This window comes from Artemia franciscana, chromosome 7 (assembly GCF_032884065.1).
Source record: "Artemia franciscana chromosome 7, ASM3288406v1, whole genome shotgun sequence".
NCBI classification, from domain to species: Eukaryota; Metazoa; Arthropoda; class Branchiopoda; order Anostraca; family Artemiidae; genus Artemia; species Artemia franciscana.
Genome location: NC_088869.1, coordinates 21,211,883 through 21,239,144, shown reverse-complemented (window position 1 = coordinate 21,239,144; position 27,262 = coordinate 21,211,883). Strand labels below are relative to the sequence as shown.

The following is a 27,262-nucleotide window of genomic DNA, read 5'->3' as shown; positions in this document are numbered from 1 at the left end:
ACCGAAAAGGAATCTGAGGAATCACATGCGGTGTGTTAGTTTGAAGAAGAAACAAAAGTTATATTTAAATTATATTGGACTCTAATCCCAATTTAAAATATGTCCCAAATGGAGAAAACAAGTTAGTAAATCCCTATAGTGCAGCGGTTTTTCATCTTACTACTTCTCTATACGAGCTTCAAAATTGTACAAATTTCGGACATGCCCTAATATAAGTGACTAGCCATATATAACCTTAACCTAATTAGTAACAGAACTAGCCTTAAATGAACACAAATTATTTTAAAAACATTCTGTCTTTATTAGAAGTCATCATGAAAATACAAAGAATTTTTTTCCAAGAATGCAAGTTAAACGATCACCATTTACTGCCAGGTGGCTTTTGCCCCATTAGAGAGGAAACACCTGGAGTTTTGGGTGTCCCATAAATAGAGCTATATCCAATAGATTGTCCTGGAGCCGTCCATGACGGAGAGGACTTCTTGCCTCCAGTCAATGATAGCAAATGATATTTTGACAACGTCTCAATAGCATATGCTATTTCCTGTATAGAATGAGCAGGACATCCAAGAGTTTGCAGTTGCTGACTGAACCTGGCCATGTAACTGCGCAAGGCTTCTGGCTCTACAGGTGTTTGATCATGGGCAATCAAGAGTCTTTCCACTCCGTCTCCATCACCACCTTAAATGGAAGAAGAAGAATAATGAAAAATAACTCGTCTCTCATATCAGTCAATTCAGCTGTTATTCTTAAATTTTAAAATGAAAGCATTCGATTCTCAGCTTTTATTTATTATCACAATAGAAATTACTATCCCATAAGACAAGTTATACAAAGGTCCAAGCACTAACAACTTGATTGCAAACAAATCTTGATTATTAAATTGTCTGATATGTCTGACCACTTCCCAGTGCTCTTTTTAATGTTGTCCAAAATTCTCCTGATCAGCAAAAGCCTTTAGGAAAGAATAACGATTCACAGATATTAGCGATTAATTTTCAGTCTTTACGTAAACTCACTGATGATCAGAAATGGTCTTGTTTTTGGACCAGATAATGTAAATAAGACACACATAGAGTCGGAACTGCAATCAGAATGTATGACAAGTCAGATGAAAACGAACAGATCACAAAAAAAACTGAGAAAGAATAGAAACTAAAATCAATAATGGTGTCCAACTTAAAAAAAGCAAAAGTAATTATGAATAAATCAGGATAATAATCAATTCTTCTAATACCAACTGAGTTTTAAGCAGGGGTCGGGACCGTTCTATTTAAGTTTTTTTCAACCGTTTTCTGTTCTTATATTGCCAGGGCATGTAAGGAGAATAGCAAAAGACGAAGATCAGGCAAAAATTCTGATCCGCCAGAATTTTGGAGTTTTGAAGATGGAATGTTTCAAATGATAGTCTTTTTATACATTTCGTCTTTTTTTGTTAGTCTATATCAGTGAATGTTCACTTACTCTTATAAACCAAAGAAACTAGAAAAACATATACAGATTTCGGTTTTTTTCTTCTTCACTGTTTTATGTTTTGGCCAATACTAGAAAAAGAGCTGATATCAAGTTTTAGTACTTAAAGATCTTTTTTTTTTATATCAATTCTACCCCTTTTGATCCTAATTAACTCAACTGTATAGAAAATTGATGCTTACTAAATCCAAAAGAGAACTCTGAAAAAGGTTGTTATTGAAGCAATATGTTTAGTTTGTTAAGTGATCTTTTGAATTTGCAAATCAATAGCTTTTCAAAGAATTCGACTTTTAACAAAAGAAAGCATCGATGAAAATTATTCCATACGTTACAGCAATGAAATTAAATTGATTGTTTCAAACATCCAATACAGACACAAAAAAAACTGTTCAAAATATACTTAGCTCGTTTTTGTAGCCCCACGCTGCGTCATCCGCAGCTTGGACTTAGCACCGAGTTAGGACTTATTTAGGTTTCCGATCCAAACCAGTCGAAGGACACCCTATGAATTTCCTGGACTTGGTTTGCTTTTAAAACCAAGCCGGTCTGCAACTTGGACCAAGCTGGTTTATCACCAAGAAAAAACTTAAAAACTGTTTTTCCAAGAAGCTTCCAGGGACTACGTTTTGCCCCCCAATCCCACTGATTAAAAATACCAGCATGACTGTGGTTCGAAGAAGACACAGCTAACCTATCCAATGCTAAACAAAATTACAACAGGGAAGAGGGACATGGAGGGACCATGGGTAATCATTAGCTCCACTCGTACAAATTAAAATCATTGAACTTTATGATTTGTGGTGCAACAATTAAGAACTTTTATCCCCGGGGGATATGTAGGTCATGTTCCCCATGGAGGCAAATTTTTTTTAATCTGTTGACGTTTGAGATAAATGGCTATCTCTAGAAATCTTTCTCCAATGTTATAGGAAAGTCTAAGAAAAAAAGGCAGAATAGAAGAGATGATCGTTCAGCGAAAACATCTAAGGCACATTGTTATCAGCCATAAACCTGACTCTGTTGATTGTATGTCCTATTTCAGGTTCGTCTGAGTGAAATGGCTATCTCTTAGAAATCTTCCTCCAATGTTATAGGAAAGCCCAAGAAAAAAAAAGCAGAATAAGGGGAGATGCTCGTTCAGCGAAAACATCTAAGGCACATTGTTATCAGCCATAAGCATGACTTTGTTGATTGTATATCCAATTTCAGGTTCGTTTATTCTTTTTCAAGTTGAAAAATTGTAATAAATAATTTATTTATGATTCTGGAAATACGCATAAATAAAGAAAAGAAGAATGAATATGTAATTCGGCACAGTACCAAATAGTTTCTGCCTAGACAGACTTTCCAAGGTCTATTTATGCGCAAATTTTTTTCTTTTTACAGAGATTAGCTTTCTATTTCTTAATGGTAGCCAACTGATCCTTTCCGTTTATTTTTCAAATAAAAAGAATCCTTATATTTGGTGAATGTTGTAAAAAATTCAAACAAGGCCTTTATCTGTGGACTTATTTTAGCAATACAGAAATAAAAGAGAAGGCAATAAAAAGAGATTTCGGTTATTTTCTAGTGCAAAGTAATTGTTCTGAATACATTGTATGTCGGCAAAAATAAATATGACAAGTATGTCACCGAACAATTTTTGTCAATAGGGCTACTCAAAAATGATCTATGACCAACTAGCTTAATAGGTGCAACGGTCCGATTAAAGGCCTTTTTTTCTCCTTTTTTGCCCCCTAATTTTTTTTTTTTAAACTTCACTTTTAAGACAGTTGTGCTGCTGTATAATAGCAAATCATTACTTCTGTCTTTTTCACACTAAGTTGTTTTTCGGGGTATGTTTAGACGGTTTTACATTAGACTTCAATGTCACTAATGAAAAATATACCAAGAATGAAGTCTTGGTCGATGAAAAAGAAGGCATAGTTGTTGGCATTTTTATGAGCGAGTCCTCTGCTAGCCACCATTATTTTCCCTGAATATAGTTTGATTCTGTTAAACTTTTCATAAAGCTGGCTGTGTTACTGCTACCACTATAATATTTCATTTCAAAACCTAGGTGGGTTGCATCAGAGGTTTTGGCCCATGTTATCTTGATTACAATGGTCTGTGTTAGTTATTTAAAAGCTAAAAGAAAATCAATATTAATTTAATCATTTTGTATGTAAGTGACTTGTATTTCATCTTCCTTCTCTGATTCGAACACTTTTCCAATTAACTATGGTAATATTTTTTCACAATGAGCCTCGTTCATAGCAGAGACTACAACCAAGAATATGCACAGTTTCACCCCCTTATAATAATAGTCAAAAGAACCCCACTAAAAACTTAAAATAATGGCCTTAAAATGAACTTAGCCGTGTCTCAAACCCCTCCCAGTACAAATCCTCTGACTTTTTATAAAAGTCATACATGTATACTAAGAAAGATGTTTTGTATTAATTTTATTATAGCTTGTATGAAGTCTCAACCCCAGAATAATAGTGTAATAAATCGGAATTTAAAACGTAAACGAGTCTGTGACCTGTTTTTTTTACAACCTCCCTTTCCCCCACAAAGATCAATTGAAACGGTCAACAAATTTGTGTTATTCTAAAGAAGATTAGCAACCTCGTTGGTGGACCCACACGAATCATTTAAACCGTCTTGGATGCGAGGATTTGGCTGCAATTGGTAAGTCAACTAAAATGCGAACAGAATAACAGACAACAAAAAGCACACTCACCGAGCATTGAAGCTGCAGCACCATAGCCTTGAGCAGGCGCCATTTTGGCCCCCATCTGACCTCCTGCCATGCCATAAGGATCTGGACCAGCTTCTTCACCTCCTTGTGCATTCCCTTGCGCTACTGCAGGCCCAGCAGGATATGCGTTCGGAACATATTCAGCATTAGCATAACTGACAAAAGTATAGTCCGCATGGTTTGCATCATCTTTGAATTTCGTAAAGACTTCTTTAACAGCAGCCACTATAGGCTCATAGTCGCCAGCAACTTGAAGTCATTTAATTATATATATATTTCAAATATAGATGAGCAATAGTGTATCTCAAGAATGACTAAAGTCAGACAGAAAAAGAATCAATTTACAACCAAAACTAAAGAATAGTCTATGTAAGACCATAGCATCTTCTCTCTGAGAGACAAGTCCTGATTCTTAAAAATACAACCACAAAGTGTTTCTTATTTTAATATATATATATATATATATATATATATATATATATATATATATATATATATGTATATATATATATATATATATATATATATATATATATATATATATATATATATATATATATATATATATATATATAAAATCTTATTTAATTTAATGTGTTTAATTTATTAATTTGAATTTTGAGCACCGTGTATTACTAAGCGTTGGCTTCGACACTGTCACACAATTCAACTAAAAATAATCTCTAATTCACCTCTAAACTAAAAGTACTTGTTCCAAAAAGCAAGAAGGGGAAATTTCTAGGAAGGAATAGAGGAGCTCATATAATTGTTTCGATTATTAACATTGTATTTGAATTGGCCTGAGATACTATTATTCTTAAGCATGTAAAAGCTTTTACTAAGTTTACAGAAGAAGGTCAAGAGGGGAGAAGGGTCAGGGAAGCTTTCGGAGGTAGATAAGTTTGAGAATTTTTTAGTTAGATATTATACTTGAATTAAAATTTTTGTATGCACTATTTAATATAAGAAGCTTTTTATAATAAGACATTAAAGTTTTACTATATTTCCTTACTTTCGTATTTTTACATATTATTACGAATAGTAATCCAGCATTACGACAGGACAACATAATCGACAGGATCCAGGATTTTGTTCAGGAAGGGGGTTTACAAAAACGTAAAAAAATGTGTTTCTATGCATTACAAGCCGAACAAACACTTCAGGGGCGGGGGTTAAACCCCCCTAACACCCCTGAATAGGGCCTTGATTATAATCCTAGGTCATCGTCATAATATTCAAAATATTGTAAAGCAGTCAGTTTATCTTTCTGTTAGATCCTGGTAGACTATTTAGGAGTGATGGGAAGATGAATAGAAACTTAAATTGAGATTCATGGTCTTTCAAAGAAATCGGAATCGTGTCAGAATTAAGTATATTTTTAAGATTTTTACAATAATTCCAAAAGGTAGTTCAGCTTTTCTTAAAAAAAGAAACAAACAAAAAAACTACATCTTTTTATCAAATTAACTCAATTCTCAGGTTAACTATTACTTAAACTCTCCGAGACTGATCAAATTTGTGTGCACCAGAATCGCTAAACTGCTTAATTAACTGCATTATTATGAAACATATCTAATCAAACTATGAGAGAACTTCAACTTCAACTTTTTCATTATTCAACTTAAAAAATACAAAAACAATATTATGCCCCAGAACGATCACTCTGCCTTGAAAATACACGTTTTTGTTATCGATTTCTTTTATTTATTAGTATTACTAATGAGTATTCAGTCGCAAAGTGACTGTTAATACTGACAAAAAATATTGTAATATTATTACTGTTTTGTAATTTTGGACATATTGTTATACGAGAAACAACATATTGTTAGTTAGAAATTGGATTTTTATAAGTATTTGGCTTAGTATTTGCCTTCCGGTATGATCAAAACTATTGGCAAGTATCATATCATATTGTACTATTATACTATAAGCATGACAGTATATTATTTTATTGTTCATTATGAATGAACATTCGTTCATTCATGATTCGTTTATCTTTTACATTTGGAGAAACCTTTCATTAAGTGCTGATTTTTTCTCAGAACAAGCAGAAGGGGGGAAGAAACCCCCCGAAAGTGCCGTATTGTACCCGCGGGTATTCAGTTACCCGTAAATTGCGGGAAATAGGTGAGGGGGTCCTTACGCTTCCCTTGTTCTTGGGTTATTTCAGTAACTAGGGTTACCAGTTAAAGCAGTGGCTATCCTGACAGTTTTCTGTGCCATCAATATGCAAATTAAGTACAGGAAACATTTCTTCACCCCTGTATACGGTGGCGCCATCTACTTTTTTGAACTTGGTGACTTAATCTTCTGACGAAGTCACCAGATGCTGCTACCGCCCCTTTTTTAGATGTCAGCACTGTTCACAGTAGAGCTACTTCTAAGCCTCCCATTAAAACGAGTCACGGTTGCAGAAGTGGTAAACGCGTTTCTGAGAGGAGGAATCCCCTAGTGGAACCGAGTAACTTATCCGCTCTAAGTGACACCCGCGCCAATGTAGGCAGACCGACTGAATCGAGTCTCACAGACTTACCCGTAATCGAACGCTTCGACAGTTTGCCCGTTAACGACTATGCCAATGAGCCGCCTCCTATCCTAAGACCTGTTACATTCAACGCTCGTCGTGCCCTTCCTAACTTCCTCGTTTGCAACACTAGATCGCTGTGCAACAAAACAGAAGATTTTAAAGCCGTTATTCGCCAGAATAACATTGCCATAGCAGCCGTTACTGAAACATGGAACCTCGATGAAAATACAGGTCGTGTGGCTAGATACTCTGTGTTCTTGAACACTCGCTCTAATCGTGGTGTATCGAAACTTGGGGCGGTGTTGGTCTGTTTGTAAGAGAAGATATACCCTGTAAACTCCTTTCTGATCTAGCTAATCCAGACCATGAAGTAATCTGGGCGATGTGCAGACCGACTTACTTGCCCCGCTTATACTCGTGCATAATTGTGGCATCAGTATATTACCCAGAAAGTGCAAAGAATCGCCGAGACCTTGTCACTTGCATAAGACTGTTGATGTGCTTCGGATCCACTATAGTAATCCTACTTTTATCATAGCAGGCGACTTCAACCAGACGAAAAAAGGCTGGCTTTCATCCAGTCTATCCCTTAAACAAGTGGTTCACATGCCTACTCACGTCTCAGGCAGCATTCTGGATCTCATTCTTACGAACTGTGAGTCCTACTACTGTAATCCTGTTTCTCTCGGACCAGTGGCCAAGTCCGACCATTTTGCTATTCTGTGGAAAGCCCACAGTTCATTGCCCAAGCCTAAACTAAGCCGCGTGGTTACCCACCCGCTAACGGACTCTGCCATTCGAGCCTATGGTCAGTGGATAGGCAATTATGATTTCCCAGAAGTTGACGGAGATTCAAGCATCCACGAAAAGACTAAAAGATTCAGTGACATTCTGTACTCCAAATACACCGAAATCTTCCCCACCAAGTCAGTTACCATTAGTGAGTTTGATAAGCCATGGATTACCCCTGCCATAAAGAAACTCATCCGTGAGAGATGCCACCTATATTTTATTGGTGATGTAGTAAACGCAAAGAAACTACGAAATTACACCGTCACTGTAATACGGAAGGCCAAACTTCAATATGGCCGTTTATCAGTGTCACCTATGCGCGTCAATAATCCAAAGAAATGGAATCAGTCTGTTCGAAAAATGTCGGGAAAATCCACTACCTCTAGTGTGAGAATATTGGACGATAGTGGCAAACTTCTCACTGCGACAGATGTGAAATCCTTCTTCACTGAAATCTGCACAACCCACCCTCCACCCACCGAGTCCAAAAAAGCCGATCTCTTGTACGGCTGCTCAGAAGAGGAAGTTATTGAAGTCACTGAAGAAGACGTCTTCAAAGAATTAATGAAAATTAAGCCCAACAGTGCATCCTATCCTTCGGAACTTCCTGTAAAACTTGTTCGTGAATACGCCCCCTTCATTGCCAGGCCATTATCCGTGTTGATTAACCTGTGTTTCATGCTTGGTACTTTCCCAGATATTTGGAAAAAGGCATATATCCGGGTTATTCTGAAGTCGGGCCCCCCTAAAGCATGTGATGAATTGCGTCCTATCTCGATAACCCCCTGCCTGGCTAAAGTTACGGAAGCATTTGTACTCCGTCGATTGCTCGGCCAAATCAGTTCTTCTATCGATAAGTACCAGTATGGTGGACTCCAGGAGTGCAGTACTACAATTTATCTAGTGCGTATGTATGATTGTATACTTACATGGCTGGATAAAGGTAATCGGTTCCTAGATCTAGGTGGAATAGACTTCCAAAAAGCTTTTGATTTCATTAACCACCTGATTGCTGGCCAAAATTTGAAGATAATGGGTGCGAAAAAGCGCGTGTTATCCGTGATTATGGATTTCTTATCTAATAGGAAACAGCGTGTTTATGCCCTGTTTGAGGGGAATTCTGACTCCGATTGGACAGGTATGACATGTGGAGCTCCACAGGGCACAAAGTTGGCTGCCATTGTATTTATAGCCGTGATCAACTACCTACTAGTCAAATATGAGGATCATTACAAGTTTATAGACGATATCTCTTTTCTATTGAAATACTTAGTTGAAAACGGGATTGTTAAGAAAGAGTTCAGTGACGATTTCTTCGATGCGTTTATTGCCGAGTGCAATATCTCTAAATTGATCATTAACACGAATAAGTCAAAGGTCTTACGCTTTAATCCGTTGAAGCGCACATTCAGCCAGCCAAATGTTCCGTTTCCGATTGTCGACTCAATAAAGATTTTGGGAGTTACTTTTTCAAGTGATTGTTCTTTCGGCTTGCACGTTGAAAATGTTGTTAAAAACGCAAATGCATGTCTGCTGTCTTTGAGTACAATGCGTAGATTTGGCTGTGATGTCCAGTGCTTATTGTTAGCTTATCTTACATACGTCCGTCCAGTTCTGGAATATGCAAGCCCACTATGGGGGCCTGCAGCACTGCGAACTGTATACCTCATCCAAGAACTTGAGTCGGTGCAAAAGCGAGCCGTGTTCATTATTATTGGCGATCGACAAATGTCTTATGGTGAAGTGCTTGTTAAACTCGACCTCCCCACGTTGGCCCAAAGATACGAGCAGACTATCCTGAGGTTTGGGAAGTTTCTTCTCTCTAAACCCCAGCATCGAGACATCTTACCACCTACTGCACCGCCCAACAACCGTACGCGTCACCAAAATAAACTGGTTCCAGTAGCTTCACGCACGAACCGCCACGCAAATTCGTTTGTACCTTTTTTTACGGAATTACTAAACAAAGCCGAGTGATATTTTCTTCTTTTTTTTTGTGTTAATTTGTTATTTAGCATAGTGAAACAACGCAAATTAGCTGTTAGCTACGATGTTGTTTAAATAAACCTATCTCTCTCTCTCTCTCATTCAGTTTGTTGTATGTATTGCATATTGAGTTCATTCCTTATTATGTATCCAAATCATACTTTGAATTTGTTTTGGTACAAAATAAAAAACGCATAACCACTAGGCTTGCAGGTAGATGCTATCTCTGAGGGGACACGGCTTTGAAAAATAGGCAAATCATATTGAAACTTAAAATATTGCAAGAAAATAGCATGAGTCTCGATATCCTTGGGCTTGTTACAGGAGTATCATTTTCCCCTTCATGGGCACCTGATTAAGAAGACAAAAGTGATATACTTATTTTTTGTTAATTATGAAGCTGGCTTGACAATTAACTGGGCTTCTGTCTTACAAAGTACACAAAAAAGATATCTTTGCGGCGTTGGGCATTTTTTTTTCTCGAGAAAATGCTGTATTTTTCCGACTATAACCAAAGTATTGACAGAATTGTCAACGTTTGTATATTTGTGGTCTTCTAAGCGGTCAGGCAGCGGTTCTGAAACCACTAAGTGGTTTCAACCACTCTAAGTGGTTTCAACCACTCTAAGTGGTTCTGAGTCGGTCCTGGTTTTAGTTTGGAGGAGTCCCTTTGAAACAACTCATTTTTACAGTAATTCCGTTACAAGTGAAGAAAGATTCCAATTCGTGAGCAAAAAAGGTCTACAAAATCACTGAGAAGTCACCAATTAATAATTTATTTTCATTCATTAACTGCGTTCTCTATTTCATTTTAATAAAAATATAATTTCAAAAATTACAAAATGATTATAACCGGATCGGTAGTGACCAATGCAATGGCGATCCCGAGTATCCAGATATATAAGACTTGAAAACATCGTTACATGAATCAATTTACAAACCGTTCATCATAAAAAAGGGAGTTGCTTCGTTCCCTCTGGTAGGCCTACTTTTGACTTAAATTCAGAATACAGTTAGTTGATGCTTGGAATCAATTAGTCATTGAATAAAAAAAATGCAAACTATTGACGTAGCCAGGAGGTACAGCCCATTTCAATGCTAATTAGACTAAATTTACTCAAATAAAGCCCTTTAGTGAGGTCACCGTCATTTTCTGTGACCTTCCTAGCAATACCACTGACGAAAAGAAACTTTTTACTGACACTCAACTAAATTTTGGCATTTATTTTTGTTATTTGTTTCCTAGGCTGAAAGTTAGAGACAGGAAATTTAATCATCAACTGCTGCATGAAACATTTCTAATGTGAACTTAATTATATGATTAAATGTAACTGCAAGTAAGAAGCGACATTAAAACTTAAAACGAACAGAAAGTATTCCGTATATGAAAGGGGTTGTCCCCTCCTCAACACCTCGCTCTTTACGCTAAAGTTTGCCTCTTTGTCACAGTTCTACTTTTTAAAACAATAAAAGACTCGTTAAGATTCTATGACTTTTAGGGGGTATTTCCCCCTATTTTCTAAAATAAGGCAAATTTTCTCAGGCTCGTAATTTTTGATGGGTAAGCCTAAAATTGATGAATCATATATTTAAAATCAGCATCAAAATGCAATTCTTTTGATGTAACTATTGGTATCAAAATTCCGTTTTTTAGAGTTTCAATTACTATTGAGCCGGGCCGCTCATTACTACAGTTCTTTACCACGAACTGTTTGATTTGGCTACATAAAGTCTTGTAATTGTTAACAACATCAAGAAAAAGTATTCTTTGTACAGAGAATCTGATTAGAATGGAGAAAATTCCGGCTCCGTCAAATCACTACTATTTAGCCTTTGTGTTACCCCAAAGGTGATACAGAGTTGATTGTGTACAAATTAAAATAGAACTACATGGACTATGTAGTTACAACTACAATCACTAAAATATAACTACAACCACAACATAAATTACAAAGCCAGAGTGTGAAGAAAGGATCCTTATAGATTATATTTTTGTTGGACTAATATATTCCAGAACAGGATCCCCGGTATCTTCATTATAGAAAAGACATGTAAAAACTAATCAAGTTTTCTATCTTTCAAATTAATCAAGTATTATAAAATAATAAATCATGGCAATAAAAAAATACATTATATTTAACTTACTTTTCATAACTCTTTCAGGGAGGTGGATATTGGGAGGGGGTCGCTGTGAGACCTGAATAAAGGCTTTTGTAGTTTTGATCAGCTCTTTAACGGTGGCTCCAGCATTGCCAATAAGACGTCCCACAGTTTCCACTGGAACAATCATCTTTAGCTAGAAAGAAATATCAATATTGTTAACAAAAGGAGTATTTCCCCTGAAACATATGAATTTTCAACAACCTGCAACTCTCCAAGATGATCATATTGTAGAAATTTTAAGGCATTATGGATAGAATCAAATTTTAGAAGAGATTTCTTAACAGCTAATCAAAATCTTACAACAATAGCCTTGCATAATGTGGCAATAATCCCTTGCTTGAACAGAGGATTTAGTGGCAATATAATCTCATGCTCTTATTCCCCACAAACAATTAATTTACTATATTACTTCCATTATTGCTCATTCGTATTTCATCCTTTCGAAGTAAATAAATTTAAAGATCTTTTTTACTTCCTTGTCTATACGCAATCATAGTGAACAATCTCTGTCTGCTTATAAAAGCAATAGTATCAAAACCGGATCACCTGAATCACGGTTTCACATGGTACCACATTTTAATACACGGTCCACAACTGCAAGTGGCCAATACACTTCAGCTTTGGTGATGCAGTTTCCACAAGCAAATTAAGTCCTCCATGGTCATATTATACACTGTACATCTAATGAAAACACACATCATGAGGTAGTTTTTTTTTAAGTGATTTCAAAATCTTATGAATTCTCCCTTGCATCTACAACCTGCATGGATCAAGCTTCTGACAAAGTCTGTGGCTCATAATCCCCCCCAACTTTTCATAGACCCTTGCACCCAGCATATCTGTATCAAAGTAACTGATTCACCCGATGAGGTGCAAATTCTCACAGATTACCTTATGTAGTAGCTAGGTTCTTGATTATGAACAATAATATATATGAACTTTCCCTTGCACCCAGCATATGTGTATCAAAGCAATTGATTCACCCGATGCAGGTATATATTACCTCATGTAGTAGTTAGGTTCATTCACCCGATGAGGTATGAATTCCCAAGGCCTACCTCATGTATTAGCTAGATTCATGGTTGCAAAAAATAATGTATAACTGAACTGTCCCTTGCACTAAAAAAGTAAGGTTACATGAGGTTGATGAACTCTTGCAATTCAATTCGTTAAAGGAGATCGTTACAGGAAGTCTACTGTATCGTCGGCAAGAGGATCTGCTGTTTTCACCATGCCATCATTAGTATAGTTTCACGATCACTTTACAAATCTCCTTTAGATGTGAATCATCAGCTGTCAGACAAATCGTACTACGAAATGAAACTGTGTCAGTACCCTTGGGATTCAACAAAACAGAATCTATCCCTCGAGTCCGCCTGGGACTTTTTAAAGACCATAACAGCAAGAACTAAAAGTGAAAGAATAGCAAGAGATTTGGACAGTAGAGTAGGCACTGGGACAAAAACGTCTGACACAGTTTGGCACCTTTCTCTGTAAACGATTCACCAGAATGAATTTAAATATGCTGTGAACAATTGATTTCCAGGTGTTCAGCTGGGATATCCTGTATCTTTATCTTCAGGTACTTTAGCTTATCCTGAGTAGACGCATGAGGACCACAATGTACTGGGACTGCTTCCTGAAGATCCATACCCACATAAATAGTTATTAGACAACTATTTCAGCTAAGGCAATCAAATTTAAAATTATCCAAGACAGGTGCTTCATTAATGACAAATGAGCTGCTAGTCAAGATGATTTTATAAACAGTATATCGTTCCCCACAGCCATGTACTCTTGCAAACATTAAAAAAAAAAAAAAAAAAAAAAAACATGTTACAGAAGAATATGTACACAGGACAGACAGCTCAAATAGTTTAGCATGTGAGTGGTCCTTGATGAAACCAATATACATACTGATATTTTGTAAAGTATCCAGGGATTTAAATAAGGATAGAAAGGCATTAACAAACAACATTACTCTAAACTCAATTTTTGATCTAATTTGATGTTGGTACAAATCCTCTTAGATTTTCCTCAGTCATCCCGATTTCGAGGCTACACGTCCTTCTAGCAGCGACTTTTTGGAGATTAACTCCTTTTAGAGTCTTTTTTTGTTCTTGCCAATTCCAATTTACGGTATTGAGAAGAAGTTGTACTGAAAGAGCCAAATCAAGTATGTTTATCACTCACGTGCAAATGGGAGAATAAAGTGTATCGAGCCTAATGGCTAAATACGGTTGTAACAAAACTAAGTTTAAGAATATTAATCACAGAGAACTGTATTTCCACTTTACACTCGTTTATCGTAAAAGTAACTAGAAATCCTGGAAAAAACATGATATTTAGGATGGGTGAAACTAAAAAAATAGACCATGTCTGAATATTGAGTACTCAACAATCCTAGGACTATTTCTTTCTTCTTTAAGATATTTTCATTTCTCCCTTCAATAGGCATGACAACAAACCAGAACTTGCACACCATATTTCAGTATAATTTTCCTTTAAACTACAAATCAAAGAAGACTCTTAGAAGAAAATACTGATCTCTTTACAATAGACAAAAAGGATAAAATACTCAGGAGCCATTGCTGGCACACAAGACGTCGAATCAACGTTTCAGTTGCATGGTATTTTTTACAGGGACAGGTAGCAGGCTTGTCGCCCAACCATGCTGCAGTTGAGATAGAACCCTGGGCCACGTATTGACAAGAAGAGTCGTATTGACACCAATCCACCAATACACACATATGTATATAAATTTCTACAAAAAAAAAACATACCCAAAAATGTTATGAAACTACAACATTCCAACAAGGTCAATTTGAAGGACTGCATTGCTTAGAATATTCTTTCTTAGAATTTTAGACCCCAACCCCCTTCTCTCCGAAATCTGCTGATACACCCTGGCCCTAGGCTTGGACCTGTGACCAAGCCTCTATTTATGTGTCACTTAAAGAGCTCCGGAATTCTCTTGTTTGCCAGATATGATTGAACAATCAAAAGACCAAAGATGTTATATTTGCCTAAAAAAGGAAAGAAAAAAATTATGTCAATGGCCCAACTAATGCAGATGTACACACCCTTATGACTTGCTAGATTAGGTGAATTTACTGCAAAAAAGTATAGTCCTTCAGTAGAAACATCATCAAATTCAGTTGAAAAGGGGATGCATTGCAAAAACAACATTTATAAAAAGTTATAAAATTAAAACGGGGACAGTGTATCCTTATGGACAAAACAGAATTTCTTCAGCCAAAGACCCGCCACCAATCCAAACTGAAACAAAAAGTGCAACAAATGTCTTCAGCAAAAACAAGTTCAAAACCATTTGAAAAAAAAAGATGCATTCCATTGATAACATTTATGAAAAGTTCGAAATTCCCAAGCAGGGGAAATTTTGTATTCTTATAGAAAAAATTTCTTCAACAAAATCCACCCCCTTCAATCATTATTGAAATAAAAATTTGCAATGTATGCCTAAAGAAAAATTAAAAGAGCCGTAAAACTACAAAAATACAAGAAAAAGAAATTAGTCACAAGAAATTTAAAAGAAAACAATCTATCTTAGAGAAGTACTGATTTTAGTAGATTTGGAACGCAAATTCAGCTATTTTTATGGTATTATTTAACCGTTACCGTTTGTTTAACCTTAAACGTTATTTTATCAAACTGTTACCTTTTATTCATTATTGAAAGTGGCGTAGTTTTATAGAAGCACATTTTGCAGTGAAGTTCATATTAGACAACAGAGTTGGACAGTTTTTTTAAAATAAAAAAAGAAGCAAATTTCAAGTGCAATCTTAGAAATTTCATTTAAGATAAACAAACAATTTATGTTTGATTTACAAATACTATATTTGATAATTTTCACACTAAAAAAAACCATTAATGTAAGCATTAAAAGCAAGGACATGACATCTTTTAATTTGAGCCATATTCTGAGACTATTAGTTTTTTCCAAATGATGACATAGCAAATCTAAGTCATATATTTGTCATGTCATATTTTGATTTACGTGGAAATTAGAGTCATAATTCATAAATTAAACAATAGTTCCCTCTTTGCTTTGATTATTGGGTTACTTATACCTAGATATGTTCACCACTTTCTCACAATTACCAAAACAAACCCAAACATGATGATACCAGCAAGGATATTAAAGGTCGACTAAAAATGTTGTGCTTAATGTATCATAAGTTTCTTGCAGAAACTTGAAAAAAAATTAAATGAGGAAATATAGAAATGCTTTTTGAAATAAAAGGAATTATTATAACAAATCCAAAAAGTAAATGAACTTTGCAAAGTTGTCTAAAAAAGGGAAGAAAAAAGAAAAAAAGGGTGAGATTTGCTCATGAACCTCATAACGATGGAATTGTTGATCCATTCGCAGTTGTTTATTCTCTCTGGATTCTAGAAAAACCACTTTATCCATGTAGTAAGTTCGTATGAATTCTGTTAGGCGTTCTACAGTTCCTTTCATTATGCAAACACGATCATTTGTTCCTGCAAATTCAAGAAAAAAGAATTGTAACATGAACTTACAAAAGCATATAAATTAAGAATTTGCTCAAGTAGTGATTAGATATGAAATGTTTTGTCTATTAGCTGGACTTCGTAGTAAACTGGCTGGTATTCAGAGCAGAAAAATAATCTGCCAGAACAATTATGCTCGACTTTTTTCTTCATTAAACAGACCCCATAAAAGTCAACCAAAAAAGTAGTAATGCACAAAAATATCATAATGTGTATTTTCTTAAGTGATTATTTAAAAAAAAAAAAAAAAAAAAAAAAAAAATTTAGTAATCTAACTCCACCTCAAGAATGATAAATATTTGCATCTATCATGACTACAATATAAACACTTGTTCTAAAAAACCTAGAGAGGAGCAACCTTCTATGCCATAAATGAAAATAATTTCAATATATCCTCCAGTAGCTCAAACTACATTTTTGAACAAGAACTATGCTACTAGTGACACATTCAGTTGCAAAGCCACAACAAAATTTTTTCAAAGTGATACAGAGATCTGAATGAGAAATAAAAACAAGTCATAATTATTTTTTTGGACTAAAACATAAAAAAATCCTTATATATATGCATATATTAAGAATACAAAGAGGTTTTTGTCTTTAAGCTTGTGTGTTCCAACAACTAGCCAACTTAACATTCAATTAAAACAGTATTCAAAAAGAAAACTTTCCATTATGACAGGCCATGTAACAAAAACAAAAAGGGGTTTTGATCCATACAACCATATCTACGAACAGGAGCGAGAGAAAATGGGCCTAACTAACTAACTAAAAAAAAAAAAAAAAAAAAAAAAAAAAAAAAAAAAAAAAAAAAAAAATGGCTGCAATTTTTTTTTGACCCCTTCACATTCCTAAGAAAAGTTACTAAGACCCCAGAGAGTTACACTGTAGTCCACCAATGTATATAGCCTTAAAAAACCAATTAAACTGATCAATATCACGACTTCAATAGAGGAAAATATAAAGATAATGAGATAAACAAATATTTAATTCCTTACAAACATAATATGAAACAAAGAGTGCAGTATTGAAAAAGTATACATGGCTAAAACAGGTACAAGACAAGTCCAGGGATCTTGTTCCCAAGGCCCAGTCACTGTAATCCCCATTGCAAGTGCTTCAAGATCCTGGTCCTGTTTACTACCCCCCCAAAAACTAACATATCAAATTCGTACATATGCACATTGAGCCCCCCCCCCCCCAAAAAAAAACAATTCTTTTACTAACCCTCACAAAGGTACACCTTTCATAGTTTTCAACATCTAGATCAATGACAAATATGGAGGGAGGGGGGGATTATCTTGCAATTTAGGCACAAATCTTTTCCTCAAGACCTTCATGGCAAAGAGTTCATTCATTGTATACTGAGGAGCAGGAACAATCACAGCCACATTTAGGTTAGCCATGGCCAGTTGTCCATGGAATTTACAATTGAATGAAGATCTTCTCCATCCAATTATATCCTAAATGTATTAGAAGCTTGAAATACACTGAAAAAACAGCCAATGTATTATTATGAAACTATTTAACATTGTTAACAAGGACTTGGACATCTCTCTTAACATACCCAACCAAGCCACCTGAATTTGTCTATCTTTACAGCTCATATTTTACTCTTTACTACGAAGAGAGAAATCTTTCCAATGAGCAAAGGTGAGCCCCAAAATATACTGAGTGGAATTATCTCCAGACAAACTAAAACTGTAGCCATATAGGGTATTTAAGCAGAATGGGTATTAAAACTAACTGCAACTCTAAGCTGGGTCTAGTTTATACTGACTGAGTAGGTGTCATACAAGTGAATTTGTTACATTTTTTACTTCTACAAAATCAGCATTCCTAAAGTTAACCCCAAAGAGGACAAAATCACAAATTCATCTTCTTACCTCACAAAATTTTACTAACAATCAATCAAAGCCAATCCTAGACCAATGATTTCCAACTATAAAGGAATGATGTTTAGGTCTCAATTACACAATCTTTAATTTTTTGAACTCCAACATACTAAAAGAACTAAAGTAAACATTCAAATTTCCAAAGAAAAAAAAAAAAATGTAAAAAATGCTATTAATAACAAAATCCAAAGTGGAAAACATACCTGGATAAACATCAGTAGACTTAGACAGCCTAATTCTTATCCCAAGCTCCTTTTGAAGTTTTTCAATTGTTTCACCTCCTTTGCCAATAACAAATCCAGCCACAGGGGAAGGAATAAGAATTTTCGCAAAAACAATACCTGCAAAAAAAGAAAAAAAAAAGAAGAAAAATTCCACCTTGCTGTAGATTGTGTAAATTATACAACATTGGGGATTTGAGTTTTATGAAAGAATAATTATAGGCAAATAGTTATGAAAAAAAAAACAACAAAAAACAAAAAACTGAAGAAAAAAACAATCTTACAGATTGAAATACCATAATGAAAAAATAAGTCTCTGAATGCATTGATTATACAAAGGTAAAAGAAGAGTTTAAGGAAAAAAAAATTCCTGGGTTAGTTGAATAAGAACACACACTACTTAACCTTACATCCCCCAAAAAATCTGAGAGCACAAAAGAGGCTAAATATAAGAAAACTAGCAAAGAAAAGGATTTCACCAAGCACAAAATGACCAGAAAGAGGATGAAAAGATTGGTAAAGTCTACTTTCACTAAATATAAAGAAAACCCAGCAAATTATTGCAATGGAAATCTGAGAGCTTTCAACCAAAACTGCAAATATGCTAAACAAATCTTTCTTCACACACTTCTGTGGGGAGAACCATAATGGTCAACTGACATCATTCAGCCAGTGGATAAAGGGATCCAAGCTAACCTTTCCATCCTTGACTAGGCTAGGGCACTTGAAAAGGTACCACATTCAGACTGAAGCTTAAGATAGAATATCAGCAATTTAATGAAGAAGTCACAGATTGGGCCATGGCCTACCTGATGGATGGAATAAAGTTGTTTATACCTCTGTGCCATACTAGTTTATTCTAGACCTAAACCTGTAAAATGTAAAGTTTCCCAGGACACTCAGCTTGGCTCTACACTGTTTAACATTTAAATTGATAATGCCCCATTATTGCACAAACAAAATGACCCTAATGATCTTTGAGACAGGATAGACAATCAGATTGAGTTCTGTTAGCATACCCTCTCAGCTGTTGCAAATGAGGGGAGATGTCATGGCACCAAAGGAACATTTGTCAGCTGCAACCAAAATATAATAAAGAAGTTGTACACCTTCATGGTATACCCAGTACTTTAATTTCAGCATTAATTTTGCTCAATTATAGTACATAACCATAGTACATAATCACTTCTATAGGAAACATGTTGATAAAAATACCATTAGATTCCTTATTTTATGCAGTATAACAGAATACAGAACACCTAGAATTGGGTCTATTGAAATGGAAACATGTTAAGAAAACAATTTTTATATTGTAATGTACAGAAAAAATACAGAATTTTTTTTTTGAAAATGATACCACTAAAATTAACACCTCCCTAATGTGCAAATAAACAATCCAAATTTTACATTTCTTATGCATTACTCTTGTCTCAACCCATGTATCTACTGCAAATTCAAGAAACAGAAAAACATATGGGAATTACACAACTTGGCATACATATTTGTATATGGAGGGAGGTGAATAAGAGGAGGATAAAGTAAAGTGAAATTGTTTTTCAATATTCAACTACACTTTTCCTTTTTAATAGCTCTAATTCTAGACTTGTACCTTTAAATATAATTTTAATATAATATAATATATATTAATATAATATAATTTAAATATAATTTTTTCTTTTCTGACAACACACCCCCCTCTGGTGGTCCCAAATATAACCCTAAGTAGTAAATTTTTGATGAACCCTATTTTCTTTCTTAAGATTCTTGACTCAAGATGTAAAAAAATAAGCCAGTAAATTTGGGCAGTTTAAATTACTGACATAATATTTGGGCTATATATTTGCACAAGAGGGTAAATAATAGTGAAGCTGCAGTTGGAATGCATAACGTAACTACAATTATTCTGTATATAATGAAGTAAGAATTGTTATTTTTAACCCTTTAATATGGTTCTAAACCAGCTACTGACACCCACTGAAAAAGCAACATCCCCCCCCCAAAAAAAAGTTTTCATCATTTTCTTCCCTATGCTTAACATACAGCAACATTACTAGCTCAGTTGGATCTAGCTATTAACACAAAGCATAGATTAACTACTACCAATCTAAGAATTTTGCAAGGATTTTGATTTTTTAAAGACATCTAATTCTTATTAGTAATTAGATGAAATTTTGTTCAGCCTAAGGGATGGTATAGATTTTAAATGGTTGGTTTAGCTAAAACAATCCCCTCAATAATAAAACATAGTACAGTCTTTTCTGGTCATAGCAAGTCTATTTCCCAACATTCTTTTTTTTACCTAAACATTAAACTGGTCAGAAACTGGATGGATGACCATGTTGTAAAGTTGGTTTGGAGCCTTTTCTCTTGAATGGTGGTCATACAGCTTGTAAAGCAAATAAAAGCAAATATTATTTAATCCAACATTTTTCACGTTTCTGTAACCTTTCAAACTAAAAAAAAAAAAAAAAAAAAAAAAAAAAAAAAAAAAAAAAAAAAAAAAAAAAAAAACTTTCACAATGGCCAAATTTTCTCTACAATTTTTCTAGGATTTAATCAAATAATTTTACCATGGACAATCTTAATTTAGAAAAAAAAATTAACTTTTCAAACAGTTCATGGTACCACATTGTAAGTAAGGAACAATGTGGCTCTATAGCAACCAAATTACAAAAAGAAAAAACACAAACAGAGTTTTGATACTAACAGATATATAAGAAGAAATGGCTTGTTAATGCTGATTCCAAATATATAAGTTTCATTAAGTTTAGTATTACCTATCAAAGTGTACAAGCCTGAAAACATTTGCCTGGTTTTTAAAAAACAGGAGACACCTGCTAAAAGTAAAAAGCTTAATGGAAATCTCACCATTAGATTCAGTGTATTTGAGGACCCTGTTATAGAGGTTTCAAGTGCCTTTCTGCAAAAATTTGGAATTTTATATTTTCTGTCAGAAGATCATGGATGCATGTTTATTTGTTTTGTTCCCCAGGAATGATAGTATCAAACCATTTCTGATACAAATAAATGTTAAATTTGGATTCAGGATGCAATTCTGACTGGGATACTAAACCAGCTACCAACACCTATTCAATAAAGCAATATCCCCCCCCCCCAAAAAAGAAAACAACTTCTTCCTCATAGATTTTTCTTTGGAATGGCATTCTTCATACTTTTCTTCCCCATGCTTAATGTATGGTAGCATTTCTAGCTCAACTTGATGAAGCTATTGACTCAAAGTACAACCTAGCTTTTGCCAATTTATGAACTTTGCAAGGATTTGAATTTTTTTGTAAGTTTTCTGAGGAATAGAGTAGTTTTTAATAGGACAGTATTTTAAACAATAAAAAAAAAAAAAAAAAAAATCCTCACAATAATCTGACAGGGTCAGTTCTCTGGTCTCAGCAAACTTATCTCCCAGCATGGTTACTATCTCTAACCTAAGCAGAAAACTGGTTGGAAACAGGAAGGATGACCATATTATATAAATGGTTTGGAGCCCTTTTTCTCTAATTGCAGACATAGACCTAGCTTATAATCTTTAAAACAAAAATTATAGGAAATTTCATTTGATTTAGTTTTATTCAGGGTATTGATGATGCTAAGGCACTGCCTCAAATTTTATTGTTTTCTCCTTTCCACCCTTTTTTTACATTTCAATAAACTTTCACATAAAAAAAACTTTTTTCACATTTGCAGTTTCTTTGCCATTTTTCAAGGCAAAATTTCTGCCATTTGTCATCTTTAAGGAAAATCTTCTTTAAAACTCTTTAAACATTTTGTGGTAACAAACTATGAATAACAAGCAACATGGCTCAATAGGAACCAAAATGCTAAAAAACAGAATTCTGATACTAATAGACATGTCAAAAGAATTGGTTTATCATGCTGATTCCAAATATATAGGCATAAGTTAAATAAGTCTAGTGTACTGACCAATGGCTATAAGACTGAGAAAATTTCCCTAGTTTTTTTAAAACAAGAGCTAAGAGCTCATATGGTATGAGCTATAGCAAAATTCTAAGAATCAACAGATTGCTTTAAAAGGAAAATCAGAGGCTAGCTGCTGGTCAGGATTTAAAATAAGAGCTGTGAGTTACAAGTCATTATAAATATCAAAATTCATTAAGATCCAATCACCCACTTGTAAGTTAAAATAACTCAATTTTCCCTCTCCCTTCAGTCCCCCAAGATGGTCAAATTGGGGAAAACGACTTTATAAAGTTAATTTGTGCAGCTCCCTGACATACCTACCAATTTTCATTGTCCTAGCATGTCCAGAAGCACCAAACTTGCCAAAGCACTGAACCCCACCACCTAACTCCAGCAAAGAGAGTGGATCCAGTTTGGTTACATCAATCACATATCTACAACATTTATAAGCATTTTCTAAGATTTCCAGTTTCCCCCTCCAACTCCCCAAATGTCAAATATCTTGTTGGGATTTGAAATAAGAGGTCTGAGACAATAACAAATCCATGTGGCTGCATAAATTTGAACCCTGGATATATATGTATTAAACTGTGAGATAAAACTGTTTTTCTTTGTTTTTTGCATTTTCCCTGGTCTTGTATTACCCTAGGTGTTGATTTGAGGGACCTACCTCAGTGCTGTGATTGATATATTTAGACTTTTGGGCAATTCATTTTATTTTCAATTCTCCAGGGAATCGCACATCTTCCCGTTCTTCATTAAGCACTATCAGTGTTGAATTTTTCCACCCAGCGTTGAAGCTCATTCTGAAATTATGGCGTCCAATAGCTCAAAACACCCAAAACCCACAACACCCAAAAAAGGAGTCAATAAGTGGGCTGTCTCTGGTTTTGTTCAGAGTGAGTCCTCGCCAGCCATTCAGTGTGATGAATGTTATAAATGGCTCTGTGCAACATGTCTAGGAATGAGTACAGCCGAATACAACATTTTCTGCAAAATGAATGAAAGACTTGGAAGTATTTGGACATGCCCATTATGTAAAACAGGTTCCAGTAAGCCTGATGTTCCAAATATAGTGAAAAGCACTCTCGACTCCCATTGTAGTGAAATGCATGACATGTTTGCTGGTTTCAGATCTGATATGCAGACTTCTTTGGACACTGTGAGGGCTCAGGTGGAAACACTTGAGATGGCTATACAATCAAAGGTTTCCATAGATGATGTGCAGAAACTTGTGGAAAATTCTACAACCACCCATCTTGAAACAGACGTCTGCAAAATAGTGAGACAAGAGCAGGACAGAAACAGAAGACGACTTAATCTGATTGCCTATGGTGTTCCTCGGGCTATTACCAACTTGAAACATCTACCTAATGGTAAGAATGCAAGTACCATAGACAGACCCAACCCAATCCTTTTTTCTATAAATGATTACAAAATAAAAATGGATATATTGAAGGCCTCAAGAGCAAGGAGGGGGAGTATCTCCTTCTTTGCTGATGTATCCAATGAAGACAGCAAGAGAAGGAAAGAACTAGTTGAAGAGATAAAGAGGCGTGCAGCAGCCAGTGAAAAAAACCTTGTCATCCGTGATGGCGCCATTGTGTCAAAAAACGTGATCCCCTGGGGGAGGTAGTCCCCCCCCCCCTTGCTTGATGGTTCACTAGACTTACCCATATCCCTTGTAAATAGTGTAAATAATGCATCAAGCCTAGCCAGAAAGACTTCTATAAGTTCAACCTTTGTCTCCACGGCTTTGGTTTTGAGCTCTGTCTCTCCATCAAGTGCTGCATCTGATTTGTCTGAGACCAACTACATCACTGCTAGTTTGGGTGACGAAAATCCATATCAGAGTTACAAAGCCAGAACTAGCAACAGCCCAGTCGGCCAAAGAAAATGGACGCAACTAAGAATACTATATACAAACAGTGATTCTTTAGTGCCAAAACTCTCAGAACTAAAAGTGTTACTTTATGAAAAGGATGTAGATGTTTTCTGCATTTGTGAGGCGTGTCTTAAGAACTCTTTGACCAAATTGGATGATGCACATATTCAAATCCCTGGATACTTACTCCTGAGTAACCTAGATAGTAACCTGTGTCAAAGAGGAGTGGCTATCTACACTAGGCTTGGAATTAATGTAGATAAAATTGATTTGTCTATTTCTCAACCTACTAATACTTGGGTGGAACATGTATTAGTTAGACTTCTAATTGGATTTGAAATTGTGAATATTGGTGTGCTTTACCGTAGCCCCTCAGCTCCAAACCAACTAGTATCTCACCAAGCAGTTTCTAATGTAATACAGATCTTATGTAATCTAAATTCATCACTTGTGCTTTAAGGTGATTTTAATATACCAGAAGTTCATTGGTTTGAAGGTATTGGGTACTCACCCCCTAATAACCCCTCCTACACAACCACCCAAACCCTTGCTGACAACTTCCTAACTCAGATAATAATGCAACCCACTAGATTTAGACATTCACAACAACCATCATTACTTGACCTCCTTATTACAAATGACCTTGAGAGGATTACTTCCACTTGTTACCTCCCAGCTATTGGTGCAAGTGACCACATATGTATGATGAATGACATTAATATTAACCATAGTCGTGATGATAAACTTAAGAGAACTTTTACCAATTATGCTTTAATCTGTGAAGAACTAGCTAATATAAATTGGGATGAGGGATTATCAGATGAGACAGACAATGAATCTAGTTGGAATTGTTTTAAGTCTACTTTACTAGGTGCATGTAGGAAGCATACAAAGGTTTATTGGTCAGATAAACCAAAGACTCTTCCATACCTTCCCAGGAATATTAAGAAAGTTATCAGAAAGAAAAATAGAGCATGGAATAAATACCTAAAATGCAAGTGTGACAACCATCACAACAAATTCACCATGCTCCAAAACAAGCTGAGAAACATGACAAGAAAAGTTATCCAAGACCATGAAGAATCTATTGCAAATGAGTCAAAGAAAAACCCAAAAAAGTTCTGGCACTATATTACAGCTAACAACCCTTCCTGTCGATGCACCAACAGGCTAAAAAAATAAGATGGCTCCAGTAGATGGCCGCCTGAATGTCGGAGAAGGGAATGACATGGTTTCTTTTCTATTCAGGTGGTCCCCCTCTGGAATAGCCTATCTGAGTCTACCATCCAAGCTGAGACTCCCCACTCCTTCAAGGCTGGAGTAAACAGGGACTGGGAGAGGGCTGAGTGGAGGCTGGACTGGGAAGCTAAGCCAACATAATTACATCACTCACCACCAGCGAGAACTACAGGAGGATCTACCACCTTATCTCACTGGAAAATGCAATTTAAGGTAAGGTAAATATCAAATTTCATTAAGATCTGGTCACCTGTACTAACCTAAAAATACCTCATTTTTTCTGATTTTTCCAAATTAACAATCCCCAGCTTGCTCATAGGACAATTTGGATTTAATCCAAATTGGGATTTAAGAGATCTGAGTTTTGAGGTCCTTCTAAATATGAAATTTCATTAAGATACAGTCACTCTTTTGTAAGTCAATTGTTATTAGGCTAGTAAACTAGGCCTGTTAAAAAATGATGTTAGGCTAAGAATGAAAGAAAGCAATGAATCTGATTAGTCTGAATAGAAACATAGGCTACTGTAATCATAAAGTAAAAACTTCATTGTTCTAGTAGGCCTAGCCTATTTAGTTTAAGGCTAGTTTTGTTAATTTCCTAAGCTAGGCTTAAAACATAAATTTTAAACTTACTATTTGATTGTAAATCCATTTTTAAAGTTATATAATCCATAAGCATTGATCTATCTCAATTAAATTGAATATAATAGGCATAATCAAAACAATGTATCTGTTTTTTCTCTAGCATGTTTCTTCTGTCAGCTTTGATATTTTTCTATTACAAAAATGAAATGGCAGTTTTTAAGTGGCCTGAAAGAACAAGAGGAAAACAAAGTGGATTCATTTTGAATTTACTTTAATAAACTTGACCTTGTAGAATCAATGATTATGAATATTAAAATTTTTACAAAATGAATTTAGCCTAGCCTATCATGAAATAGCAAGTTAGAAACAAGTGTTATAAACCATTTAAATATCCAAAGAATATATTCAATGTCATTATTTTCAAGGGTCCTAAAAGGGCTTAAAATCGAATTTGGAAGAAAAGCACTTATTGTGTTCAAGAGGAGAACAAAATGGTATATTGAATCTAATGTTGTCTTCAATTTATTTATAGGCCAATAATATGAGAAACAAAATATATAGCCTACCTCTTATACTACTAAATTTCTTTTCTGGAACCACAAGATTGTACTACCCTAAGCATGTCAACCACATTGATAAACCATTTTCTGGGATCTAGCCTGCAAGAATCACCAGGAAGCCTATTTGAAACCTATACACTGAAAACAATATATTTACCATCTCCTAGGGGAATATCAGTCCAATTAATTTTTTTCCCTGTATCATCACGAGTTTCATCAAACTTTCTTTTTCCATTATACATTTTTCAAATTGCAGTTCCAAAAACCTCAAAGGATGCTGGGAGTTGATGAATGTGAAGGGAGATTTCACATTTTTAAACAAAACTCATCTTCTTATGTTGCAGAAAACGTTTCAATCAGAAACCAAAATATTTCAAACCTAGATAACGTGGTATTAAAAATAATCTATGGTAAAGCATAATAAGTATCTTCGTTCTATTGTTTATTGGACTGCTTAAAACTTCTTCAATAGTCTCTGATAAATCTGTAAGCAAATACATAATAGACTGTTCTGGAAATTAATTTAAAGCATTATAAAATTAGGCCTTGACTTTCTGTATCATTTCTAAATTGCTTATGCATTTCTTCCCTTTACCCCCTTCTATGGAAACATTGACAGCCTGAATTATATACAGTTGATGAGTTTTCAGTGAAACTACCAGTAATGAGCCCAGGGACAAAACACACTCTGGGAAGATATTGTCATGTTCTCATGTTAAATCTCTCC

General features: G+C 35.0%; 1 protein-coding gene across 1 annotated transcript; it reads right to left on the bottom strand.

Annotated features, from left to right (window-relative positions):
* Positions 1–277: 277 nt before the first annotated feature.
* LOC136028979 (RNA-binding protein Nova-2-like) lies at positions 278–26,873 on the bottom strand. Its single transcript, XM_065706976.1, has 6 exons — positions 26,693–26,873; positions 18,316–18,453; positions 16,045–16,190; positions 11,667–11,817; positions 4,199–4,465; positions 278–681 (listed from the first exon to the last, which is right to left on the bottom strand). The coding sequence occupies exons 1-6, from the start codon at positions 26,775–26,777 to the stop codon at positions 359–361; spliced, it is 1,110 nt and encodes a 369-aa protein (XP_065563048.1). The 5' UTR covers positions 26,778–26,873; the 3' UTR covers positions 278–358.
* Between the last annotated feature and the right edge of the window lie 389 nt (positions 26,874–27,262).

Coding starts and splice junctions, on each gene's coding strand:
- LOC136028979 (XM_065706976.1), bottom strand. CDS start 26,777: ATGTATAATGGAAAAAGAAAGTTTGATGAAACTCGTGATGATACAGGG. Junction 18,454..26,692: donor TGATATTCCCCTAGGAGATG/GTAAATATATTG, acceptor CTTTTTTTGCAG/GTATTGTTTTTGCGAAAATT. Junction 11,818..16,044: donor AACAATTCCATCGTTATGAG/GTTCATGAGCAA, acceptor ATTTCTTTCTAG/CTAAAGATGATTGTTCCAGT.